Source organism: Mytilus galloprovincialis, chromosome 10 (assembly GCF_965363235.1).
Source record: "Mytilus galloprovincialis chromosome 10, xbMytGall1.hap1.1, whole genome shotgun sequence".
Classification (NCBI taxonomy): Eukaryota; Metazoa; Mollusca; class Bivalvia; order Mytilida; family Mytilidae; genus Mytilus; species Mytilus galloprovincialis.
In genome coordinates, this window is record NC_134847.1 from 8,109,140 (window position 1) to 8,133,800 (window position 24,661).

At 31.2% G+C, this 24,661-nt stretch overlaps 1 protein-coding gene across 2 annotated transcripts in view; it reads right to left on the minus strand.

Moving 5' to 3' along the window:
- The window catches only part of LOC143049763 (E3 ubiquitin-protein ligase HACE1-like), an 85,531-nt gene extending 61,882 nt beyond the window's left edge, over window positions 1-23,649 (minus strand). Inside the window, exons 1-10 of one of the 2 annotated variants that reach the window (XM_076223481.1) lie at window positions 23,605-23,649; window positions 22,846-22,935; window positions 21,572-21,676; window positions 19,865-19,940; window positions 19,279-19,356; window positions 18,604-18,657; window positions 15,547-15,629; window positions 14,554-14,650; window positions 2,703-2,804; window positions 2,067-2,173 (exon numbers count right to left, since the gene is read on the minus strand). In XM_076223481.1, the coding sequence (XP_076079596.1) occupies window positions 2,067-2,173; window positions 2,703-2,804; window positions 14,554-14,650; window positions 15,547-15,629; window positions 18,604-18,657; window positions 19,279-19,356; window positions 19,865-19,940; window positions 21,572-21,676; window positions 22,846-22,935; window positions 23,605-23,639 (827 nt within the window). In that variant the 5' untranslated portion in view covers window positions 23,640-23,649. The remainder of the gene's footprint in view (window positions 1-2,066; window positions 2,174-2,702; window positions 2,805-14,553; window positions 14,651-15,546; window positions 15,630-18,603; window positions 18,658-19,278; window positions 19,357-19,864; window positions 19,941-21,571; window positions 21,677-22,845; window positions 22,936-23,604) is intronic. The other variant, XM_076223482.1, reaches the window with a different exon arrangement.
- Window positions 23,650-24,661: the final 1,012 nt, after the last annotated feature.

The following is a 24,661-nucleotide window of genomic DNA, read 5'->3' on the forward strand; positions in this document are numbered from 1 at the left end:
TGAACAGCAGAGCAAATGTGCTCCCTGTTATAATGTCATATATCTTTTTTATTATTCAAAAGAAACTTTCAACAAAGGTTCTACAGTGATTAAAAGTCCTTAAGCTTTCATTTGTTACCAAAATTACTAAAATTGTTCACTATTGACAAAGTTACAGCTATCTGACATACGAACTATTTTACAAGATATTATAATTTTTTATATTACTTTCTTTCCAACCAGGACCAAATAAGAGGTTTATTTATGGTTTTGGTATTTACATACATATATATATATATATATATATATATATATTATATATATATATATAAAAAAGCAGGAAATATTTTAGAACAAACTGGTATTGTACATTTCTTTCCATCCTGCAGGATGTCACAGTTTAAGAGTTTTCCTTCCCTTGAATTATTTTTAAAATATTTCACTTAACTTTTCAGACAAAAGTTATATTTGTAAATGTACATCATTGTATGACATTAAATTTCATTGAAATTTATAAGATCTCATTTCCTTTCAGGTAAACCTATCAATTGTTAACTGTAGTTGGTCGTGCTCACACAGTGTATAGATTAGTTAATGTAAAGTAAGAAGAGGCTGAGATTGATAGGACTGTGAGATTGATAGGTATGTTAATTCACAAAATTATAGCAATTAAAGCAATGTCAAATTGTCCAGTTTTATGTATTTTCATTGAAATAGGGATACTTTACAAACAAAATGTATTTAAAGGTGGTATGGATGTCTTCCTCCATCTTGGATTGTAAAAAAACGGGAAACAAAGGTCCAGATTTTCTATCAAGTTAGCAAAATTTGATGCAGGAATTCAGATATTAAATGTGAATTTTCAATTAAAAGAACCAATTTACAAGAATATAACTTATAAATATTAATTTTTTTGCAAATATTGATTATTTTTGGTTGTTTATAAAAAAAGAAATTGGCATTTTAAGGGGAGGTAACTCTAATACAGTGCATTTTCTGAAGGATTCTACATGGAATATTCCTATTTTGTATTTTAGCCGGAAAAAACGTCAGTGACCCTATCTTTTCTTTTGATATTCTCAAAGCATTGTCTGAAAGCTATCTTTTGCTTAAGTATTTAACAACTCTATCATTTTGTTTAGTTTCTAATCACAAAATGGTGTTTTTTCCTGTATAAACCATACAAAATGTGTCATTTTGTCACGTCCTGTAGCTTGAGAAAATGCACGATGACCTATCATATTTATTATATTTTTCAACATAAATCAATAGATACTACGTTTTGGCAAAGTATGAACAATTTCTTTCATTTTTATTTTAGACTCCCATACCACTTTAATGCCACTAATTTATCTGATAAAAGTTTTGGTTAAAAATTATCCTAAATCTACATTAATAAATACCCTTTCATATTTTCAAAGGGTCAAAGTAAAAAAAATGCTTGAAAATCTTAACTTCCAAGGAAATTTTGTATTATAATACATACAATGCTTTTTTATTGCTGTAACCATATGTTGTTGATCAGATGGCTTCAAAATTGTAATATGCATACAAGTTATAGGAATATCAAAGCAAATGGTTGAATTTTATGATAGTTGGTACCTGAGTTCATCCTCAGTTTTTGGTACAGATCATGTCATTAAGCTTTTGTTTACTGTAATTTGTATGTTTATCTCTTCTATTTTGGCTGTATTAAGTTCACAGTCACGTCCCGTCAGAATGGGGACGTTAAATCTGATGTCTCGTGTAAAGAGAGTGCCACGCTCTTTGCACGTTAAGAACCCTTGCAACAACTCTTTGAGGGCCCGTAGGTGGCCTGTTGCAAGGCAAACCCTCATTTTCTAGTGGCAATCCAAATTTCCCCGACCATCATCCCAAATGGCCTATATTATGACAAGACCTACATATTGTATTTATTGTGAACTTGTTCTCGTCCTGAATATGCATGAAATATTTGCCACTGGACGTTAAGCAATCAACAATCAATCAATCTATTTTGGCCATGGTGTTTGTTACACAAACAGTATTTTAATGCCCCTTTGTATTACCCTTGACTTTTTATACAATGTAAAAGTAAGTCAACTAACCTCAGAAGATTATGTCCTATGTTCGACAGTTCCTCAGCTAAAGCTACCAGTATTCTATCTGCCATTTCATTATTCTTTTTGCACAGAAATTTCAGCACCTTCAAATACTTAAAATATAAAAAAGAAAGTTTTTATCTTAATTTCTGGGTGTCTGATCTGTATTATGATACAGATTGTGTATTATTGCCGAATGTGATATTTTTACTGTGTATGGATTTGCATGGCCTTGCTGTGATGTGTGCATAGCAAAAATTTAAATCACAAAAACACTGAACTCAGAGGCAAATTCAAAACGGAAAGTCCTTAATCAAATGGCAAAATCAAAAGCTCAAACATATCAAAAGAATGTATATCATATTTCTGACTTGGTACAGGCATTTTCTTCTGTACAAAATAGTGGATTAAACCTGGTTTTAAAGCTAGCTAAACCTCTCACTTGTCATCTTGTATGACAATTGCATCAAATTCCATTAAATTGACAATGATGTGTGAACAAAACAAACACAATAGGTAAAAGTGTCACAAATACAAGAGACAATTTCTGTATCATTTGGTCTCTTTTGGAGAGGTATCTCATTGGCAATCATACCACATCTTCTTATTTTTTATATGTACAGATTTTATAATTTCATTTACCATAGATTCTTTGAGATGTTCTTTCCTGACCATCTGAATCAATTGTTCAAATAATTTAGGAAAATGTGTCAGTAAATTGTCACAGGTTTCACAGTAGCCTCCCTGAAATATATAAAATAGAAAGGGTTTGTATATATATATATACATAAGAGTATGTTAAAGTAAGGGCCCATTTTGACCTCAAATTTCAGGTTCATCACAAGATTTTGTACACTTTTTAAACACTTAAGTGTCTACTTTAGTCGATTCAATTAAGTTGTGTGAATATTAAACTTAATGAAAGATATTTGAGTCTGAGATTGTTTTGACCCATACCTGTCAACCTGTGACGATGAATTTGCAGGTCATGACCTGCATTGAAGAATCAAATCTCAGGTCATAACGCGTACGAACTTTTTCTAGCTGAATTTCAGTATTTATGGTACATTTTCTTATAATGTATATCAAAGATACCAAAACATCAATGCATGTTCACTTTGTTAAGTCGTTTTAAATCTAATAAAATATTATTTCATTTAACTTTTAAAGATTTTTATAAATTGTGTAACTCAGTCTTATGTGCTTTCCTTTTTGAGAAACAATACTACAATCATCAAACACTAGAATTTAATGTAATTCTTAAATGTTTGAGACTTTTGACTATGTAGCCTTTAACCACAATATTTTTCATTTGACAAGGAAATTAGACTATGATAAAATATAGTAATACAGTTAAAGGAAGTATAAATGTAAAAAAATAATTTTCAACTTTTTTTTAAAAATTGTATAAAGGTATAAAAAAATAATGAAAAGTTATTTTTCAATATGTATTTGAATTTTATATTTTTATGATTTAATCTTTTTCACCCATAAAATGTAAATATAAGGAATAATTTTGAATGGTGACAAATAAGGGGAAGTAACTCTAGTTCAGTTTGTAAACCAAATTATGGTGCAATTTATTTACGACCTAAAGCTAAGGTAATTGGTGTTAATTAACAGTGTGTTTGACACCAAAGCTGTCAAGTGAAGCCATGCACTTAATGGGTCACTTAATTTGACAGTTTACATAGCTAGATGAACTTCCTGTTCATGGAAGAATTACGAATTTGCCGGTATTTCAAAGGAATATTACTTATGAAATCAATCTCAAGGCTAAGAAATACAGGTGAAATCGGGTCATTTTCGGAATTTCTGGGTTATTTCAATGACCCGGCGGGTGTTCCGGGTGATCCCTCAGAATTGTGAAAATCTCGGGTCACACCCGCAGAATACGGGACAGTTGACAGGTATGTTTGACCTTAAAAAAAACATGCTTACGGGAACATATAAAAGTAATTTGATTGTTTCAGTAAATTTGTTAAATCTGTATGAAATATGTAACAATTGACAAAATTTCTGTAACAAGGAAATAAATGCTTATGAAATTATATGGATATAATACACACAACAGGAAGATGTTCTTGAAAAATATACTAACATGAAACTGAAAGGGATACCATATTTTCCAAAATTCAAAATAAAACAATAATGATTATTTCCTGCTAACATGACTCATAACGAAACCTTTTTTAAAATTTTCCGTTGATAAGATTAGAAATTATTAAGCTGAAACTATATAAGGTTTCAACTTCATGAGGTAAAATTGACCTAAGATGGATTTGGCTAGCATTTTAGGTTCTTCTTGGTCATAAAGCAGATCAACTGTGTTGGAACTTATACAGCCTTGGCTTTAAAATAATCGGCATTGAGCATTTCTTATGAAAGATAGTTCAGTAAAAGTGTTTAGGACGCATAAAATTATTAATTGTTATTTTTTTTTTTGTCTCTCTGTGTAAATACAATATAAACTTTCCACTAGATGAAAATTATGAATGTAATGAAGATTTTCATATATCAGAGTTAATGGATATTCAGTTTTGTATTAAGAAAGGTTAGTTCTTTAGTTTGCTATGTTGTGTCATTGTGTTTAATTGTTTGTCTTTTTCATTTTTACCCATGGCAATGCAGGGATGGGGTCGATTACTTTAAAATGTAATCGATTAAATTACAATTACTTTGCTAATAAAATGTAATCGATTACATTACAATTACACCCTATTTCATATGTAATCGATTACATTAGATTACTATTCTTTATTGTAATCATGATTACTTTAGATTACTTATGATTACATTGTATATTGCTATATCAAAGTTTTTTTATAACTTTTTATCCGCTTATTTTGGTGATTTTTTTTTAAAAGCCTTAATGTGTTCACCTTTTAAAAGAATTTATAGACAAGACAGTTACACTACAGTGTAACATGTGTAATTTGATAAAATAGCTATAGACAAGTGTGCTTTCTCTATGTAAAAGACTTTATTTTTAACTACAAATTGTAACCAACTGCCTTATTAACAAAAAAACTGAAAATAAGGAAAAATTAATTAAGTATAGTTTTATTGTCTGTTGGGACATAATTGACACATCCATTAATGTTTTTACAGGTGTTAATCACTACTTCCATTTTTTTAAACAAACAATGGGTGGGCTTGGGTATTAAAATTTTATTGTCTTAATAACAATATAAATAAAGTTAAAAGTGGTTGATTTTCATTATTTGTTTGAAAATTTTTAATACTTGATCTAATTGAAATTAATAGAATTATTGTCAGGTGAAAACACAAAACAGTTTTGTAACTTAGGAAAGATTATACATTTCTCTTTATATTAAGCAACAGTTTATTGTATTGATGAAACTTCTGACGTCACCTATTTTTACTATGCATATTGTTTGCAATATTTATGCCATATGTATACACTGTACATGTACAAAATGTACTTGTTTATACTGGTGAGCCTTAAGGCTAATAAAGTTAATAAAGAATAAAAATAAGAAAGCACATATTATACATGAATTTATGGAAAATAAAATTCATTCAATTTTGTCAATAAATGAAACCTGGTTTTAACTTCCATTTTGAATTAAGTGGGCTTATATATTTATGCCGACCATCAAAGTCAAATAGAAACTAAATGTTTTCTGCATTTGAATTTCAATGTATTTATGTAAAAATATTGGGTAAACTAATATGAAATTGGAGTTAATATCAGAAGTTTTCAATCAAGGAAAACAAATGCTTTCAAGGCATATTCTTGTATCATAAGAGCTCAATTTCACAAAGAAATATTGGACAGTAAATTTCCTTTTGTAAACTGTTAAAACAAAATAAAATACTTGGTTATACAAATTTGTTATATTAAACAAGGTCCCATCATTGTGGTTACTAGTTTCATGATTTTTCATTCAAGCTTTACATTTTCTTATTTTCATCTTGTCTATCAAAAACTATTTTCATATTTATACAAGATTTGTAATCATCAAGTAATCTTATGAATGTAATCTTAAAGTAATCTAAAAGAAATCATGATTACACCTGTTTTTTGCCATGTAATCGATTACATTACGATTACTTGTAATCAGAAATGGCATGATTACTGATTACATAGGATTACACTGCAAAATGTAATCGATTACAGCTGATTACGATTACTGATTACGATTACCCATGCCTGTGGCAATGTCAGTTTATTTTCGATTTATGAGTTTGACTGTCCATCTGGTATCTTTCGCCCCTCTCTTTAAAAATTGTGCTAATGTGAATCTTTTCATTATGACATAAAAAATATATGTACACTGAGCAAATGAAATTCACTTCCAATGTTTGCTGGAAACATAGGCACTTGTCTCAAAAAAAAAATCTTATATACCTTGATTGTTGTGCCTGTGGCTGGAAACCCTTTAAAAGAGGGACGAAAGACACCAAAGGGACAGTCAAACTCATAAATCTAAAACAAACTGACAACGCCATGGCTAAAAATGAAAAAGACAAACAAACAACAGCACACACGACACAACATAGAAAACTAAAGAATAAACAACACGAACCCCACCAAAAAACTAGGGGTGATCTCAGGTGCTCCGGAAGGGTAGCAGATCCTGCTCCACATGTTTAACAGTATACATTGATACCTTTGCATATAGTTGTTCATTATTCTACTTTTATGGATACCAAAGTAAAAAGATGATATACTTGTCAATATTCATGTTGTTCAATTGTTTATAATTTAATTTTGGATGTAACACATCTTCAGATTGGCTGACATTATTTTCTTATGAGCCCATAGACATAATTAAGTCATGTGACCGTGACGTCAACAACGTTTTTTCATGGTTTTCTATGGTTTAAAATGGAATTTAGAATTAAATTATAAGAAATGACTGTAATACGCGCGTTAATCAGTGTGCACCACATTTTTTATGTTATTTCTTCATAGACAGAAAAAATATAACAGTCATTCCTTAAACAATACTTCATTGTTTTCCTTTTATCTAGCTCAAAAGGAAAACATTTCATTATTTTTATAAACAGTAAACTGTGTAACATTTTTGTCAGTGTAAATACATTTGACAACAATAAGAACTTCACAACCATCTGGTGGAAATGTACCATGTATAAAGAAAAAAGCCTGTTGTGTTCAATTCTAACTGTCATTTATGACAGGAACATGTATTATTATTACAAACGTGTATCACTGCACTCCTCTAATGTATTTTTATTTTCTTATAGAAACATTCCATTAAGTGTGACAATGGCAACAGATAAAAGTGAATCATTACATCTTTACAAATTCTTGTGTCAAAAGATTGGATCTGAACAGGTTGTGAGACTAAGGCGGCTAACTTCCACAATTAGTGACATAGGAACTGACTCAGATTTGAAACAAATCTCCAGTGGAAGCAAAGGTGAAGGACTTAAAACAAAAGGAAGTGACTTGGATCTTATGTTTATTATTCCTATTATAAAAGTTTATGAATCGGCTAGAGATATTGGTACTCCTATCAATATGTCTTATCCTGTTGTTATGGACACAGAGGATGTATCTCCATGTTTCACAAAGCTACGTCTTATCTTCAATGATCCAAATATATACTGTAAATTAATACAAAACCTAGTGCAGATTGATAGTTTTGGAAAATATTTTCTTTCCAATAAATTACTTAAAATGCTATTTCTTCAAGCAAATTTAAAAATACATGGGCCATGTTTATCTGATCATAATGATGTTTTGGACATTGCATTAGTTCTTCAATGTAATCAATGGATATCTCCGGCACAACCTTGGATAACTAGATCGCGTAGGACATGGCCTTCACCAGATATCATTTCCAAAATAACATCCTGTGGTGTTTTATTTGTTCCAGTTGGGTATAAAGGGTCAGTGAATGAGGAGGAAGAGTGGCGAATATCATTTTCAATTGCAGAAAAATTCCTCATATTTTCGTTCAACCATACCCAATTATTATGCTATGCTTTGTTGAAGATTGTACTCAAAGAAATAGTAGAAAAGCAGGAAGATTTGAAAGGTTTACTGTGCTCATATTTCTTAAAAACACTGATGTTTTGGATTATAGAGGAATCACATACCTACACCTGGAGGCCTGACAACATCATCTCATGTTTCAAGGCATGTTTACAAAGACTTATTTATTGTATACAATATTCAACTTTATTACATTATTTTATTCCAGACAATAATTTATTCTATTTACGGTTCAATTCTTTGAGCAAACATAAGTTGATCAGCATCCTGGATACTTTATACCAGCAACGACAAGGATTTCATTGGTTAGCCTTATCAGAGACTTTGTCTGATTATCCCAGACTAACTAATCATTCATCAATAAATGAACATATCATGGAATTCATAGAAACACAAAACATTAATTTTATGGAATTCATAGAAACACATAGAGGTCCTTTTCTTAGATATGAATATAAAGTTCTACTGTGTAACATGCTACATTATTCCAGATCTGATTTATCTGTAGGTTTATTTACCTTTTTTTTTGCAACTGCATTAAAGGATTTTGAAGAGACACAATCAAAACCTTGCAAATTAAACAACAAAGTCAAATACTATAAGTACAAACATGACCTCAGTCATCTGTTGATAGGTGTACAATCAGATGCAGTATCTGGATGGTTGAAATTAGCATCATATTTTTATGTTCAGAAAAACTATATAACAGCTTTATTTCTAACAGATTATTCTTTGTGGAAGTTCACAGATGAAAAAATAGATATTTCATTAGTATATAACTGGCCTCATGAAGCTGAAATATATTGGAATCCGAATCAGGAATATGTGATGAAACTAACAAAGCATTGGAAACTTTACACAGTACTTAAAATGCTGGTTGTTCAGTGCATTAAATTTGCTAATAAGTCACCAATCATTCCACCAGAACTACAAATGGAGGTAGCAAAAAGTCATGAAGAATTTCCTTCAATACAATTTGCACATTTCCTTCATTTCCTGTGTTACTTTCATTTACATGATCTTACATCTTGTATATATGCTTTACATCAACTAGAACAAACAAGTTTAGAATGCCATAAAAGTGGTACTAGAATGTCTGTCATGACATGTCTTGGCATAGCTTATCACATGATAGGTGAGACCAGCTTAGCAAGACAACAGTTCTACTTAGTTGACCAAATTAGACAAAAACTTTACAATTAGGTCACACCAATTTAATTTCTTGTTCTACGGATTTTTGGACTTCAAAAATTGGGGCGAGCGAGCGATTTGAAAATTTTAATAAAATAATATTTAATTTGCAAATTTTTGAGGCGAAGCTTGAAAAGTAAAGGCGAGCGATTATATTTTTTTTTGTAAACATAAAATAGTAGGTTTTGACAATATTAAAACTTGATTTATCACATGTACTTTGACATTTCTTTAATTTATGAAACATTTTTCCCTGACTGTTCATCAAGAAATAATTGAATAATTAAATCTGGTCTATGTATGTGTGACTGACAATGAGACAATTCTCCATCAAAGTCATAATCAGGTTTGGAACAACCCCTTAATGTTATAAATATCCCTTTTATGAGGGGTCAATATCAGTTATAATATATTTTTTTGTAAAAAACACTTTTTAATACAAAAGGGCTCATGTTTTGCCAAAAGAACTATATATCTATCTGGTATTAAATGGTCAAGACATGTCCAAGAATTTTGTAATATTCCGGGACTTTAACCATGTTAAAACATATACTTTAACAGTTTATCATTCAAAATAAGTGGAGCCCTATTTTAGAAAAGTTGTTTAAAATATGATGTATTTCTCCTCTTTTTCAGTAAAAAAATCTAAGTTTTCAAAGGTTTCATATAGTAGTATACAAAACCTTGGTATAACTATTTTCTTTTCTACAACAGTAAAATGACCCCTTGTCTGAGAAAGGGTTGTTCCCAACCTGATAATAACAAACACACGTCAAAGTACGGCCTTTTACACAGGGCTTTGATCCAGACCAAACAGCAAGCTATAAGGGACCCCAAAATTATTAGTGTACACAATTCGAACAGGAAAACCAACAATCTAATTCATATATCCAAACGGGAAAACGCCAATGAACCACATCAACAAACGATAACTGCTGAACGACAGGCCCCGCATGGATCAATCAGGACAGATGCATAAACTTGCAGCGGCTATGGATAGTTTTGTTTCGTCAGCATACAATATAATTGCAGTTGAAGGCAAATCCTTCAGAAGTTCTTTGTACTTTATTCTAACAACGAACATTATTTGATAGGGAACATTAGTAAGGGGGAAAGAAACCAATGTTTTGTTCTGTACAGGTATTTCCGCTGTTATATATATTTATATCGGAGAACTCCCACTTTGGATACATTGGTTTCATGCTGAAACAAATATTCTCACAGATATTTATGCGTGTTTAAGGGTTTAAAATCGTTTTATACAGGTTAGACTGTGATTTTAAAAACAAATGTTGATATCTTTTAAAAACGGTACGGGAAATGGACATGATTACATTTCCGGATGCAGGAATGTAAAAAAAATAAAACAATTCTGTTTTGAAAAAAATAGGCGCGGGCTATCTGTCGAGCAAGGAATCAAATTGGTGTGGCCTTACATGTGTAATTAATAATCCTGCTTTTAAATGATTTCAGAATTGAGAAATTGAATAAAAAAATTACCAAATCCAACACAATTTTTTTTAATCACAGAAACAAGTTGTTTGAGAAATAAAAATATTAACATTTCAGAAAGTGTTTATAGCATTTTTTATATTTTTCCCACAAATTTGATTTTTTATTGGTTAAGGGGGCTCACGGGAATAAATCTTTTTTTCTTTAAGTATAGGATTTCGCTATATTTTTCTTCGAAAAGAAGCATACATTTTTGTAAAGGTACTTTTTTCTGTTGAACTAATAGGAGGAATAAAGGTAATATCGAAATAAAAAAAAGAATTAAATTACAGAAATCGCTCAAATTTTTCAATAATTTAGTTTGAGTACAGCTTATTTGAAAAAAATAATAAAAACTGTAGGTCACTGATGAATTAAAAAAGATATTTCAATTTTAATGCCAAAAAGTGGCATTTTTGCACCAAAGGGAGATAATTTGGAGCTTTTTCAATGATATCTTCATTTTAAAATTCATCTGCGGCTTTTTGAATGATTTTTGTACCATATGATAAAGTAGCAACTAATAAAGTAATAAATAAAATTTGTAATGAAAAAAGAATTAAAAATCTGAAATTTTTGTACCCTTGAGCCTCCTTAAATGACATGGGCTCCTTTTAAATAAAACAACAACTATATATACATTGTACATGCAAAATACTAATGCAGTTTTCATAAGACCTAGAAAATTGTATATTACACTTATATTCATTAATAAAGTTGTTTATATCTTGTCACTATCTTAGTGTCTCTCTAGCAATAAAAGGGATAACAGGAATTATAATGAGATTGCTCTCCATGAATGTCTCCCATGCTGTATCAATGAGAAAGTAAATTATGTGTAATTATGGACTGAGTATGCTACATTATAGACAAAATATGGTTCAAGTCCGCAAACTCCCCTCAAAATTATCACATCAAAATAACAGTATCATATAATGATAAACTAAACAATCCTTCCAAGTATGAGAGCTCACTGTCAAATGGTCTCTCAGGAGTTGTGTTCACAATTTGACTATACTACATTACTAAAAAAAAAATTGATATCCATAACTTCTGTAGAAGCAGTCAGTTCAAAATGAAGGTACAATATTTCAACTACCAGTACACGTCATAATAGCTAATAATCCTACTGAGTACAAGAGCTTTCTATCAAATAGTCTCAGAAGAAGTGCATTCAAAAGGTGTAGTAAAATAATTGTCAAATGTTTAGATTAAAATGACAGTGTAATATGGTCTACTATACACAGGATGGCAAATAATAGTACCTTACAGTGCTCTCAAAATAAAGTCAATAAAAGAGATAACAGGAATTATAATGAGATTGCTCTCCATGAATGTCTCCCATGCTGTATCAATGAGGAAGTAAATTATGTGTATCACATCAAAGTGACAGTATCATGTAATGATAAACTACACAGAACAGAATGTAACAATCCTTCCAAGTTTGAGAGCTTACTGTCAAATGGTCTCTCAGGAGTTGTGTTCACAATGTGACTATACTATTACTCCAAAAAATATTCAGTCCCTAACTCCTGTAGAAGTAGTCAGTTCAAAATGAAGGTACAATATTTCAACTACCGGTACACATGATAGTAAATAATCCTACTGAGTACAAGAGCTTTCTATCATATAGTCTCAGAGGAAGTGTGTTCACAAGTTAAATAATTGTCAAAGTCCCGTGACTCTCGTAAAATATTTAAATCAAAATGACCGTGTAATATGGTCAACTATATATATGATGGCAAATAATAGTACCAAGTATGAGAGTGTTCTGACAAATGATAATAGAGTTGGCTTTATAAGCTGTCATTGTTACAGTACTCAAAATAAAAGTATGAGAGTTTTCTGACAAATGATAGAGGAGTTGCCTTTACAAGCTGTCATTGTTACAGTAATCCACAAAAAGTCAAAGTCCAACACATCCATAAAAATAGACAATCCCCATGGCAGTACAGTCAAACCTGATTAAACCGGACCCTGAATAAACCGGTTTCCTGTCCATTCCGGCCAAAAATAAAAGTCCCATATTTTTCCATTCAAAGTCTTTGTTAAAATACCCTTTGTAAACCGGACCCTGTGTATTCGGAATTCCGGTCTTATTATGAAGTCCCAATACTCTTAATTACATTAATTATTACCTGTCAAAACCGGTTTGTCTAATTAATTTCAACTATCGATATGCAATCAAAACATATTTGTTGATACAATATAACTGTTAGTGATAATCAATTAGTCAGGTGTCAAACTGTGAACCTACAATCGTACAGTAGTGAGCTGTATTATTTATTAAAACATTATAAACGTGTCAATTAAACGAAAAGACACACCGAATATATATCTCGGATTGAACTTACGTTTTAACTTGGATAAACAAATTAAAATCGCGAAGTAAAAAGTTCACATCGTAATTTCGAAATCCTTGGTTCCTTGTTGTGAACCCCTAAACAAATGACCTTGATAATGAAAAACACCCGGATGACAACAATCAATGGATATTGTACACTGTACGACAACGTTTCGAAAGTGATGACATTACGTTTGAAAATATTCTGGCTTTTTAATCGGCCATTCCAACATTTCAAATTATTGATCATGGGAGTAAATCGAAACTCTCGTCTTACAATCCAAACAACGCGAGCATTATGATGCAAATGCAAACAATGAAAAACGAAGTGAAAGTATTTTAATTTATCAGATGTAATTTACAATCAGAGAGAATTTTTTCATGCACAATGTCGGACGTCACAAGTCATTAACTTCCGGTCAAAACAGAAACCTGAATAAACCGGCTCACTGTCCAAACCGGCCCTTTTTCATGGTCCCGTAGCCGGCCGGTTTATACAGGTTTTACTGTACAATATGGCCAACAACACATGGCCACAAACCCTCCAACCAAATATGAGAGCTTTCTGTTAAATGGTGTTCATGGTATTAGAGGAGTTTTGTTCACAAGGTGTTATTGTCCTAATACAAAAGAAAATAAGCTCATGGTGATTTACATACCATGATGAGTTGTTTTCATAAGGTGTCAGTGTTACAATATCAAATAAAACAAGAATGTGCTTGGGGACACAAATGAACCTGCTCAAGCTTTTCAATTTTAAAAAGTTTAAAAGGGGCATAACTCTATATCAGTAAGTGACACGGGCTAAAATCGAACTCTGTCTGCTAGTTTTGGTTCCAATAACTCACATAAAAAAAAATAAAAGAATTCCAATGTTCCCCGTGTTGCAATTTATATATCTAAGGGGTATAACTCTTTTAAAAAATGTTGATAGTCAACCATTATGAAACTTGTGCAAGATATTGCTGATATAAACCTATAGTACGAGTTTTATAAAATTCTTGCAATAATTGCACCTGTGAAATTGAGGCCAAGGTCAGATAAAACTTGTCAGTCAGAAATGTTCACCTTACAACTACTCCATATACCAAATACAAATTACCTAAGGTTTATAGTATCTGGGTGAGACTCGACCATGTGTGTTTATCAATTGAAAAACAAGAATGTTTCCCTTGTACACTGATGCCCCATCGGCATTATCATTCTATGTTCAGTGGACTGTGAAAATGGGGTAAAAACTCTAATTTGGCATTAAAATTAGAAAGGTCGTATCATAAGGAACATGTATATTATAAAGTTTCAAGTTAATTAGTCTTCAACTTCATCAAAAACTACCTTGACCAAAAACTTTAACCTGAAGCAGGACAGACGAATGAACGGACGAACAGAGGCACAGACCAGAAAACATAATGCATGGATGAGGAAGTGTTTTCTTATTTTTGTCTGGTAGACATATGTTCTTCCCTTACAATACATACCTCAATGCAAAAATCCAGTGGTGTTTTATTACTTTTATCTGGTAGAAATACTGCTCCTCTTTGTAATAATATTGTAGCTGTATCATGCTGACCATGACTGTAAAAATAAAGAAATGTAGAAATTACTGTGGATTCATTCATATTCATGATATTCATGGGTTCCAATTTCCCTACTTAAAGGGAAAACTGTATTATCCTTGATATTGTACTTTTAGGTTCAACCAAAGTCTGCATACAAACCGTTTCAAAATATGTACTTTGTTAAACTTTTAAATTCCTGTTTCCCTATACCCACAAAATTCTTAAAAACAAGAAGGTGTCCATAGTACACGGATGCCCCACTCGCACTATCATTTTCTATGTTCAGTGGACCATGAAATTGGGGTCAAAACTTTAATTTGGAATTAAAATTAGAAAGATCATATCATAGGGAACATGTGTACTAAGTTTCAAGTTGATGTAACTTTAACTTCATCAAAAACTACCTTGACCAAAAACTTTAACCTGAACTTCGCACTATCATTTTCTATGTTCAGTGGACCATAAAATTGGGGTCGAAACTATAATTTGGCATTAAATTAGAAAGATCATATCATGGGGAACATGTGTACTAAGTTTCAAGTTGATTGGACTTAAACTTCTTCAAAAACTACCTTGACCAAAAACTTTAACCTGAAGCGAACAGACACACGGACCGACGAATGGACTGACGGAGGCACAGACCAGAAAACATAATGCCCCTCTACTATCGTAGGTGGGGCATAAAAATGTGTTAAATGAATTATAATAAATTTACAATACATTTTTTATTTTATTTTATTCTCAAATAGATGACAAAGGGAGTTAATCAATCTTTATTTGTTCTCAAACATGCCAAAAATCTAAGTATGATTCAAAATTTATATTGTTATGAAAAATTTTCTTTTGGGGAAAATGAATTGTCAGTTGGTGCAAATGCAAAAGAGTCTGCATTGGCAATACAAACAGTTTTACCTGCAAGCAAAATGTAAAGGCATCCATCCATAATGATTTGGTCTGTTGATTTCTGCTCCATGGTCCAGTAAACATACAACTGTCTGTCAACAAATATTATAGGCATTACAATTAAACAAAGTAACAAACATACTTCCTGTATAATAACCGTAAGTTTTTTTCTTATTGAATTGTAGTATTAGAACGCTATTGCCCTCAGTTAGAGGCCTGACAGGGTTTTGTTTATTATCTCATAGACATTATTTTGTCATGTGACTGTGATGTCATCAACAGTTTTTCATGATTTACACTGGTTTAAAACGGAATTTAGAATTAAATTATAAGGAATGAGTTTAATATCATTTTTGTCTATTCAAAATAACATCAACAAGAATGTGTCCATAGTACACAGATGCCCCACTCGCACTATCATTTTCTATGCTTTGTGGACCGTAAAATGGGGTCAAAACTCTAATTTGGCATTAAAATTAGAAATATCATATCATAGGGCACATGTGTACTAAGTTTCAAGTTGATTGGACTTCAACTTCATCAAAAACTACCTTGACCAAAAACTATAACCTGAACGAACAGATGGAAGGACAGACGGACAGACCAGAAAACATAATGCCCATCTACTATCGTAGGTGGGGCATAAAAATGTGGTGCAAAATTTATAACCTGCTACACATGTTATTCAGTGTACATCACATTTTTTTATACTATTTCTTCATAAACTGAAAAAATATTAGTCATTTCTTAAATAAAATATTGATTGAACTTATCTGAGTTTCATAAATATCAAAGTTACTTTTTGGGATATAATCATCAATGCCAAAGAAGTTAAAACCAGATGTGTCAAAGCGACACGAATGGCCCTGTCCCAAAAAGTTGAAAAATCTGCAATTTCAATATAAACACATGTGGACACATACATGATGGTAGTCTCACATATCAAAAATCAGCTAAAAATCTGGAGGGGAATAGAGAAAAAATCTGTATAACTGTGATTTTCAATAATTTAGGAAAGTCCAAAGCCCGTAATTTCAGCGAAAATTAGTGGAGCGGAACAAAACTTAAGCTTGACCTAAAACTCATCATGGTTAACTCACTTACCAAAAATCATCCCAATATCTGAAGGCGTTTAGAAAAAAAGTCTGTATAACTGTGATTTTTAACAAATTCTCAAAGTCCAAAGCCCGTAATTTCGGCAAAAATTAGTGGAGCCGAACAAAACTTAAACTTGATCTGTAACGCATCATGGTTAACTCACATACCAAAAATCAGCCCAATATCTGAAGGCATTTAGAAAAAACTCTGTATAATGGTTTGTTGCGGAATGACGGATTGACAGAATTACTGAATTTCGGAATGACAGAATTTCGGAATGACGGACAAGGGTAAAACTATATGGCACCAACAACTTCGTTGCGGGGCCATTAAAAAAAAATATTTATGTTTGGTGAAATTTATCCAAGGGCCCACAGAAAACAACAACAATGCATGCATTCCCTTATCTGTCATTTAAAATGTCCAAAAACAGGAAGTAAGTTTCTGAAAGATCCATAGAGTACCCACCCACATGTTACACCCATTACTGCAAAGCTGATGACAAAATACAAAGTCATTCTGTTCAGTAGTTCCTGAGAAATATGTGATTACATGTAAAAAAAACTTCATTCCACAATGATATACTGAAACGTTAAAACTATTTCAAACAGGAAGTAAGTATGTGACACATTACAACCTGTCACGATCAAGATGCAGATCAAGTTTGAAGTCATTCTAATTATTACAACAGGTGAAACATGTGACTAAAAACTTTTTTAGTTCTTTCAAAATGTTTAAGAATTTAGTGTAGTCATTCCTTTCAGTAGTAAATAAGAACACACATTACAACCTATATATAATGCTAAAGCTGCTGACAAGTGTAACAGTAACATTTGTGGGACTATACAACAAATGAATTCATAATAAACCAACACTGACAGACTGACACAGTAAATGCAATATAGTCCTGAATGGATGGATAGATGGATGTCTTATGTCCAAGCAGTGGTCAATTACATTCATTTTTAGGGAACAGCATGTCATTATAAATATAAAACCTGCTTTGTACTAGACCGACATGCTAAGCCAAATTTTTATCCTGCAAGTTCATAATACAGCAGTCTGTAGGAAGACATGTCACCATACCAGAACACATTATTCTAATTCTGAGCAGACCAGCTCTTACACATTAAACATGTTAAGGGCATACGATAGTTACAGGGGAGGTAATGACGTTGCTAACATAAAATGTTATTTTCGCGACGTCAAACTGTGACATATCGGGAAAAGATGCATTTTTTTTTCGTTCAAACTGATTTAATTTGAAAACGAGTGCATGGACCCCTATTTTTTTAAACGACATTTTGTTTCATTTTGCAGGGAGATTATGTGAACCAAATTTAATAAAACTGTAAATAGTGCAATTTTTTTAATTTTGATAAATATACAGCAAAAAATTCCATTTTTTTCTCAATTCATGACCAATTGATAAATAAGACTTATTTTTGAATAAAAAATGCATAAATTTTTAGGATTCTTATAAAATACAGAAATTACAAATTGTTTAACAAAAAACAATTCGTGTTTATCTTTTAAAACAAAAAAAGTTATGGATTTCTTTCGAAAGGGAAAATACGGCCAGAAATCTGAATTTTTAGCAAATATACAAAATTGGGATCTCATTTAACTCAAAAAGTAGCACATGAAAGTATATTTTTTATTACATATTTTATTTAATCAGGCAAAAATTAGCCTATATAGAAATTTCCATCAAACTGTAAATACGGGATCAAAACTGTATTGTGTACCCTTAAAGGCCAGCACTTAGCAGAGGAGCAGTAAATACCATTTTAAAATCTTTAGTTTGAACCGGACATGGTTCAAACCCACAAACTAGTGCACTTGATATGCAGGCTACCTCAAGCCTGCAGATGTATTATAAGCTGCTAGACAAAAAATGTGAACCATTCAAAACACTTCTAATGAAATATAGAATTATCATGATACACAATGTGTACAGTTACTTACAGATTTGTGACCGTTCTGACAGGCCACATGTAAAGCTGTTTGTCCTTGAGCATCCTATAAAGAGAAATAACCACATAACATTAGTTTTTATTTCCCAATTCCATGGAAAATTCTTGAAGGAATTTGAATCCTGTGACAACTCCACAATAATTCATAAAAAAAAAAAAAATTTTTTTGATTTAACTCAAAATTCATGTTTTCAGCTTAAAAATGAAGCTCAAACAGTTGAATACTTCGATTTAATAGGGTTGTAAAAGCTTGATTTCAAGAGCATTTCATACAAAATGTGCTTTCTTCAACAATTCTCCACAATTCACAAATAACCATCATTATCGCTATAATACGAAATTTTACTTTGATCTTACCGACTGATAATATCCTTTCTCAGCATAGTAGAGTGATATACAAAATTATCGCTAGAAACTAAAGGTGCACATGCCCGTTGTTAATGTAATTAATTAACAACATCATCATTTGTAAAATACCAATAAACATATTATAATTGGTTATCTCAACTCGATTACATTTCTCACTTTTCGAGAAAATCACTCTGGTTGAGATGACCAAATATAAATCTATAATTCTTAAATAGCAGAATTGTACAGATAGTAAATAACACCAGACCAAATTAAATCTATTTAGATATGTAAGCAAATATTTGTAGAACATACTCACCTCAACATCCACATCTTGTGTATACATAAACAAATCATGTAACAATTCTGTCCTTCCATTCACTGCCAACCAATGAATCTACAGGATAAAATACAAATGATTATCATCATGATCATGTAAACAAATTATATAACACTTGTTTTCTTCTTCCCAACCAAAATAATAGATACCATACATGGAGCAGGAATGCCTACCCTGTAGAAGTAATAGTGTTCACCTGTTTGTTGTTTTTGTTGATTTTTTTTGTGCTATCCTTCATTTTATTTTTGCCAACCTCTAGAGAAGAGAAAACTGACCTTATTCATTGTTATTTGATAGCTGACCTTTGAATAATCACTGTATTTTCTTTTCTTTACGCATGTACCTCATCTGCTCAAGTTAAAGATAGGACCATACAAATACCTGTCAATTTCCCCTTTTCTGAATCTGCATGGTTCTTGTTATCTTTTAAAGATAGTTATATATAAAGGTGGACCAAATGTAAGAATTTCAATTTTACTGTCTTTTTTTTTACTGTGGATAGTCAATATTTCAAAAACAACTGACTTATTCTGAGTGAATAAAAACACTTGGGTTACCAACTTACTGTGGTCAAGCCTTCATTATTTCTGATGTTCACATCTGCTTTATATTCCAACAATTTATTGATACACTTTCTTTGGCTGAAAAAATCAATAAAATTTGTGTCACATAGTATAATGATGATTGATTGATTGATTGTTTGCAACTTCAGTGCTGAGGATATAGGGTCAAATATTTCATGCATGATAAGGATGATATACTGTACAGTGGGTTTTTAGGGGGGCGAAAATTTCACGATTTCATTGAATAACTCAATATTAAAGGTATACGAAATATTTTGGCGGTTAATATTTTGGTGTTTATTATTTTGGAGGATTCAATTCTTTTATCAATACCTTTGCATGTGCATTTTAAATCCGTGGAATTAATTTTTGTTCTATCCGCGAAATTAAGCGAAAAATTTGAAGTGAAAATAAACCATTATATTGTATATAGGTGATATTGTAAGGCCAAAAAAAAATATATGTCTGTTTCCTGCTGCCAAGGCAAAAAAATCAGGGTCGGTAGGTCAGGATTTTTTATTTTTTTTTATTATTTTTGCACTGTCAGATTTGCAGTCGGTTAATTGGCATGTTTGGTTAGGGTCCTGTACCCTAAAATCATTTATCTCTTTAAAGAAGCTATAATTGAATAATCCTCCCAGTGCCGACATATTTAAACCTTAATTGTAGCACCTTTGTGCTGGGAGCAGCCATTTTAATTGTTTGGGTATAGTAAAATACGGATCTGGATCAGACAGGAAACATTTTTTTTTCGGGAATTGAATAAAAAGATCTAGGGTCGAAGGCTTTGAGTCAGGGTCGGTCGGGAAACAGGAAACAGAAATATATTTTTTTTTTGGCCTAAAGGGAGTGTAATGGTCAATTGAAACTATTATTAACCATGTAGAATTTATATGAATATGATTTCTGCTCTGTATAAGGCTGACAGAAAGACATATAACCCTAACAGAACAACATTATTCTTCGATTTCTGATCAAACTAGTCTTTATTCCTACTTCTTAATGCTGAACCTAAATGCAGAATCTTTAGAGGAGAAACAGAAAACATTAATTTTTAAGTCTCTGGTATTACCTGGTCATTGATAGAACACAGGACATCCAGATAAACCACAAGACCATTAAAGCCATATTGTCTACTGATATTTTGTTTTCTTGGGTGTCATTTTCATGGAGTGACTTAGTTGAACTTCCATTTTTATGAATATTTAATTTTGAAGTTTTCCTAGTTTGCTTACAACCTTATAGAACATGTGTCATTAATTGAACATTTAAAATTTGTGGTTCACTTGTTATAGTAGTTGTGCCATGAAATTTTGTATCCAACAAATAATACTGAATCCCCCTGATTTGAATAGATATATCCATAGTTTTAAATATTTTGGTAGTTTTGGATATAATTACTGTAAATTCAGAAATTATTGTGTGCATTTATTTTTGTGATTTTGTCATTTTAAAGGAAAATGCGATTTAAATTTTTGCGATATTGAGAAAAATCCCCATTAATTTATATATAAATTTTCAAAATGCAAGTTTAAATTTTTGCAATTATAACCATGTCCCATTTTTTGTAATAATAAAAACATAGCAATAATTTCTGAATTTACAGTAAATTAAGAGTTACTTCCCTTTTCTGTAATATTCTCTTTTTTTGCTCTAAGAAAAAAGTGAGGATATAAGAACAAAAAAGCATTTGTGTATACAATACTTACCCATTTCTAGCTGCTAGGTGTAATGGGGTACATCCTGACGCATCCTGAAAGTTTACATTGGCTCCTTTCTTCAATAAAATATTAAGGCACTCATAACTGCCACAACTGAAAGATAAAAAAGAACTAATTCATTTGTATAAAACATATGGTTTGCAAATAAAAATGTAAAGTTTTAATATAATTAATTACTAAATTTGGGTAATCAAATAACAAAATTGTTTCAAAAGATATAAAATTCAAAATGAATAGTGGTGATAATACTTCCCTCTATAATTTTTTATTTAAAGGCTAATACAAGACACATTTGTCTTACTATATTGATCTATAAAATCATACAAGAAAACCAACATTTTTATATGATAACCAGCAGAGTAACATCAGCTACATTTTTATCAGATTGTTAATCAAGTCTTTTAGTTAATAGTATTGGATGTGTAATGATTGATATTCTAGTCTTATTAAAACTGCATTATTAATAAGTTGTAATTGGGTTTGATCTACTGCAAATAGCCTGAGTTACCTTTACCTTTTTCTTAGTTATTTTGGGGTTAACTTTGGCGTAGTCTTCTTTCCGTTATGATCTACGTAAACAAGGTATTTCAAACTGAAATTTACAGTTTGTTCTTATGTTGTGCTGATATATGAAGAGTATTTCAGTGGATATACCTTTTCTTGCTGCCTACTATTTTGTTTTTCATTTAATCTTTAAATAAGGAATCTGATGTTCAGTGGTTGTCGTCTATTTATGTGGTTCATAAGTGTTTCTTGTTTTTCGTTTTTATATATATAGATTAGACATTTGGTTTACCAGTTTGAATGGTTTTACACTTGAAATTTTTGGGGCCTTTATAGCTTGCTGTTCAGTGTGAACCAAAGCTCTGTGTTGCGGGCCATACCTTGACCTTTAATAGTTTACTAATATAAATTGTTACTTGGATAGAGAGTTGTCTCATAAGCACTCATACCACATCTTCCTATATCTATATAGAACAGGCCATTCTTTTATAACTCATTTGAATTGTTTCATATTTTTAAGATACAGATTTTCTTCAATGTTGGTCATGGCCACACATTGACCTTTAAATTCACATTTTTTTTTTTTGTCTTTTGAGGGATTCAAAGTTTGACATTTACGTTTGGTTCATTGATGCATACCCGACATATTTCATTCTAGAAAATAAAATATTTTTAAAAATTGTAATTTGAATTACCTCCCTTTGTGTCATCTCTTGATTTTTTTTTATTTTTTTTTCGAACATATTCTGAACACTAACTTAGCAGCAATATGTAAGAGATTTCTGTTTGGTCTACCATGGGCATAATTCACATCAAATTTTGGTCCTGACAATAAATCTGAAACAGACCTAAAAAGAAATAAATAAATAATCAATCTTTGAGCATTAACATACTGTAAATTCAGAAATTATTGTGTGCATTTTTTATTGCTATTTGGTCATGTTGGTCATTTGAGACTAAAATGTGATATTTTTTTTAAATATTTTGAAATTCTGTTTAAATCATTTACAAAGTTTCAAATGTGAGTTATATTCATAACCCAAAAACATTTTTGGCCAGCATTATGTCACATTACCATCATGATTACCCCAAGTCTGATTTATTCTTTCCTGCAGCTTCCTATGTAAACTGTAAGGTTTTATAAAGTATTTTACAAAGGGTGGCTCTCATTACAGTTTGTTGATAGTCAATTTAATCAGGTGCAATGGATTGTTTATACTTTAATATCAAAGATATATTGAAAATCACTATTCATGTGTTCATCATATGTTCATAAAGCCATTAATATTATGTATCAGATACAGATTTTCAAGGATTTCGCAAACCATGATTTTAAGTGTTCAAGGGAATGCAAATTTTCTATTAGACTTGTATGCAGACTTTAGCAAAACCATGAAACTTAATACATTTTTTTTTTTGTAATCTTCTAAAAATTGCTACCCACAAATCTGCTTAAAATTTTTTTAAGAGGTAATTAGTTCGCATACTTAAGCAGTGAAAATATATTAAATTCAAACCTGTACTGGTTCCCAATGATCATAGACATCAGCATGTAATATGTAGAGACGTCGCGTACGGTGTTGGTGTTAGTTTTGGTAACGTTAATTTGACGTTATTTTCATGCATTGTATAAATAACGTCGTAACATTATTTCATTTCGTTCCGATTCACAGATATTCATACAACACGTTACATTAAAACTGCAAGGAACATTTTAGAACCATGTCTCAAGAGACCAGATATTGAATATTAATATTGAGTTTATGTTCAGCCTTATCTCAATCGAGACCAATTTCTAATTATTTTAGTCTATACTAAAAAGATACATATTAACAATATTTTGACTCTTTATTCAAATAATCTATAACACATAAGTGCTCATTTCAACACATTTAAGTATATTCTGGTGAATATCTTCAGAAAGTTTAACTTCACCGTTACGTACACAAACATCAGTGCATATTTATAAACATGAATTTGAAGGAAAGAGCCCATACTTTCTTTTAATCATTTTGAAATGGAGTGGATTTTCACCTTGCATAAAATAGAGTCCTTTGATAACCTTCGTCCCGGATGGATAAGACACTCCCCAATTGTCTGTTTCCCGGCTCGTTAACTGATAAGATTCAGTTTGAGCTTTTAATAGGTAGTAATCACACTCATCATCATCACAAAGAACCGCAAATATTGTGGATTTATATATTAGTTCATAAATTGGGACTTCACTATTATTCTCGTCAGTTTGGTCTTCGTCAACCGTTCCGATTTCCGGTACAATTGGTACCGGAGAAAAACTTCCTAGTATGTTTGTGTTTGCGCATTCGTTAATGTTACCTTCTAAACAATTATTGCAAGTGTAACATGATAAAGGTCTTATTAAAAGATGGTCATTATTAACAACTACCTGATGCACGCTGCGAATTCCTGGTATCGGTTTATAAAACATCCTGAAATTTCTATTGAAGTTTTCAGTATATTTAAATAAACGGCGTTTACAATTATGACTTGATTTCGGAACGGACAGATTGCTTTTAGCAAATTCAAATAAATCATGAGCATTTTGTATAGTTGCTC